Genomic DNA, 2,500 nt, shown 5'->3' with positions numbered 1-2,500 from the left:
AGTTTACAGGCAGATAGACAGACAGATGAACACATAGACATACATACCTACATACAGGCAAAGACACAGACAGACAGACAGATAGAGAGACAAGCAGACAAATCGACAGACAGACAAACAGGCAAACAAATAGATAAAACAAACTAACAGAGAAACACACGGACATAGACATAAACACACATATAGACAGACATATAGACATAGACATAAACACACATAAAGACAGACATATAGACAGACAGACAGAGACACATACAAAGAAATAGACAGACAGAGCAACAGACCGACAGAATCATGCAGCAAACAAGTCACAGGCAAGCAACCAATTGACAGTCATGATGTACATGTATGGGTGCACGCGCGTGCACGTGCACGCACACATACACACACACACACACACATACACACACACACACACACACACACACACACACACACATGCACACACACACACACACGCACGCGCGCACACAAGCACCATACAAAATGTTTCCAATGCAATAGCCAAACACACACAAACCGCATACTTTGACATGCACAGATCATCAAATTACCTGCTCTCCACCTCCCTCTTGCTCTTCATCATCGTCGTACAATTCCTCCAGCTGCTTCGCTCGTTTCTGCACTGCACTTTGGTATGCAATTGGATTCGACAATGCAGCCAGAAAGTCTGACAAACAGAGACAATAGAAAAAGACGAATAGGAGAGAATGGGATGCACACAAACCGGCCATTCCGTCTGGAATGTAGTCGGACACCTCGAAGAGAACAAATAGTGTGGCATAGTCAATTGGCTGATTGAGTTCGTTTCTCAAGGGAATGTGTCGATATCCTGGTGGTAAACGTGGTGATTGGTAACATAGTGTGATATGTGGACAAACAAATATACAGACAGCTAAACAGAAAGATAGAGAAAGAGACAGACCAACAGACGAAGCAAAGGCAGACAAAGAAACAAACAAACGGTCGAAAAAGCAGACAGACAGACCCACAGCTGGACAGACAGTCGGACAGACAGCTGAACAGAGAGATGGACAAATAGATGGACAGATGAATGGACAGACAGATGGACAGACAGATGGGCAGACAGATGGACAAACAAGTGAACAAACAAGTGGACATACAAATGGGAAATAAATAGACAAACAAATGGACAAACAAATGAACAAACAGATAGACAGACAGATGAACAAACAAATGAACAGACAAATGAACAGACAAATGAACAGACAAATAGACAGACAAATAGACAGACAAATAGACAGACAAATACAGAAACAAATGACAAACAAATAGACAAACAAATAGACAGACAAATAGAAAAACAAATGAACAAACAAATAGACAGGCAAATGGACAGGTTAACAGAAAAACAAACAGACACAAAACACAGAAAAACAAACATGCAAACAAGATAACAAACATGCTAACCAGCTTGTATGGCCGTCAATGGTATGACCCTCTGGCTGAGAAAGCGATTACCGTCATCGTATACTGCAAATCTGAGCATCACCAATTCGGGTACAACAACCTGCAACATAGAAAAAGTTTGACTTGTGTGTGTGTGCGTGTGTGTGTGTGTGTGTGTGTGTGTGTGTGTGTGTGTGTGTGTGTGTGTGTGTGTGTGAAATTGATGCTCGTATTAGCAAAGGAAGTCAAGTTTTCGGTTAATGACAGAAAAGGGTATTTACCAACAGACAGTTTTCAATCTCCACAAAGATGAAAGTATTTGTGCTTTGGTGAGACCAGTTTTGCTATATGGATGTGAGACTTAGTCCATTATACAACCAAACTTGCAACGTTTAAGTACATTCCACATGTGGTGCAGTCGATCGATTCTTGGTGTCTCAAGATGGAATAAAATCAAGAATTCAGACAATTTAGAACGAGCGTGTTAAGACCCTATTGCTATGACAATACAGAGACAACGATGCAATGACTGGGTCATCTGCTGCGCATGAGTGACAATCGTCCCCAAAAACAACTACTTCGCAGCAGACTTAATATGCAACAAGACCAACACATGGGACTAAACAGAGATGGATAGATGTTGTCACAAGAGACCTCAAGTCATTACATATCAGTCTTCGTGATGCTGATGATCGTGCTGCTTGGAGAAGCGCTATAACGCTGCGTTGCCAAAACCCATAGTGGGTATGGTGGAATCAAGGTCAAGGTGTGTGTCTGTGTGTGATGATTAATAATCCGTAATCCATCCGTACCTTCTTAAACACCCATTGTTCTTCATTCCACACTGTGTTCATTTGAGTACTCTGAACAGTCCTTGTCTTATAGCGTCGACGAACTGTGTCAGTCGGCAGCCCATACATTTCCAGTTCAACGTATGTGCCACACCGATGACCACACAGCATCTGACCTGAGATAATCTAAACACAAAACCCACTTTACATAAATATTAATTAATACAATAGTTTAATGTAATATAAGATTCATCCCTGCAATACAATAGTCTAATGTATTGTGAGATTCATCCCTGCAA

The 2,500-nt window shown here is 41.4% G+C and overlaps 1 protein-coding gene across 1 annotated transcript in view; it reads right to left on the bottom strand.

The window, feature by feature from the left end:
* Positions 1–2,500, bottom strand: part of LOC134176540 (1-phosphatidylinositol 4,5-bisphosphate phosphodiesterase beta-1-like) — a 12,555-nt gene that overhangs the window by 5,180 nt on the left and 4,875 nt on the right. Inside the window, exons 9-12 of the mRNA XM_062643209.1 lie at positions 2,223–2,387; positions 1,432–1,531; positions 728–832; positions 555–670 (exon numbers count right to left, since the gene is read on the bottom strand). Of these exons, the coding sequence (XP_062499193.1) occupies positions 555–670; positions 728–832; positions 1,432–1,531; positions 2,223–2,387 (486 nt within the window). The remainder of the gene's footprint in view (positions 1–554; positions 671–727; positions 833–1,431; positions 1,532–2,222; positions 2,388–2,500) is intronic.

Source organism: Corticium candelabrum, chromosome 2 (genome assembly GCF_963422355.1).
Source record: "Corticium candelabrum chromosome 2, ooCorCand1.1, whole genome shotgun sequence".
NCBI classification, from domain to species: Eukaryota; Metazoa; Porifera; class Homoscleromorpha; order Homosclerophorida; family Plakinidae; genus Corticium; species Corticium candelabrum.
Note: the sequence above shows the minus strand (reverse complement) of the source record. Positions and strands in the feature narration are given on the sequence as shown.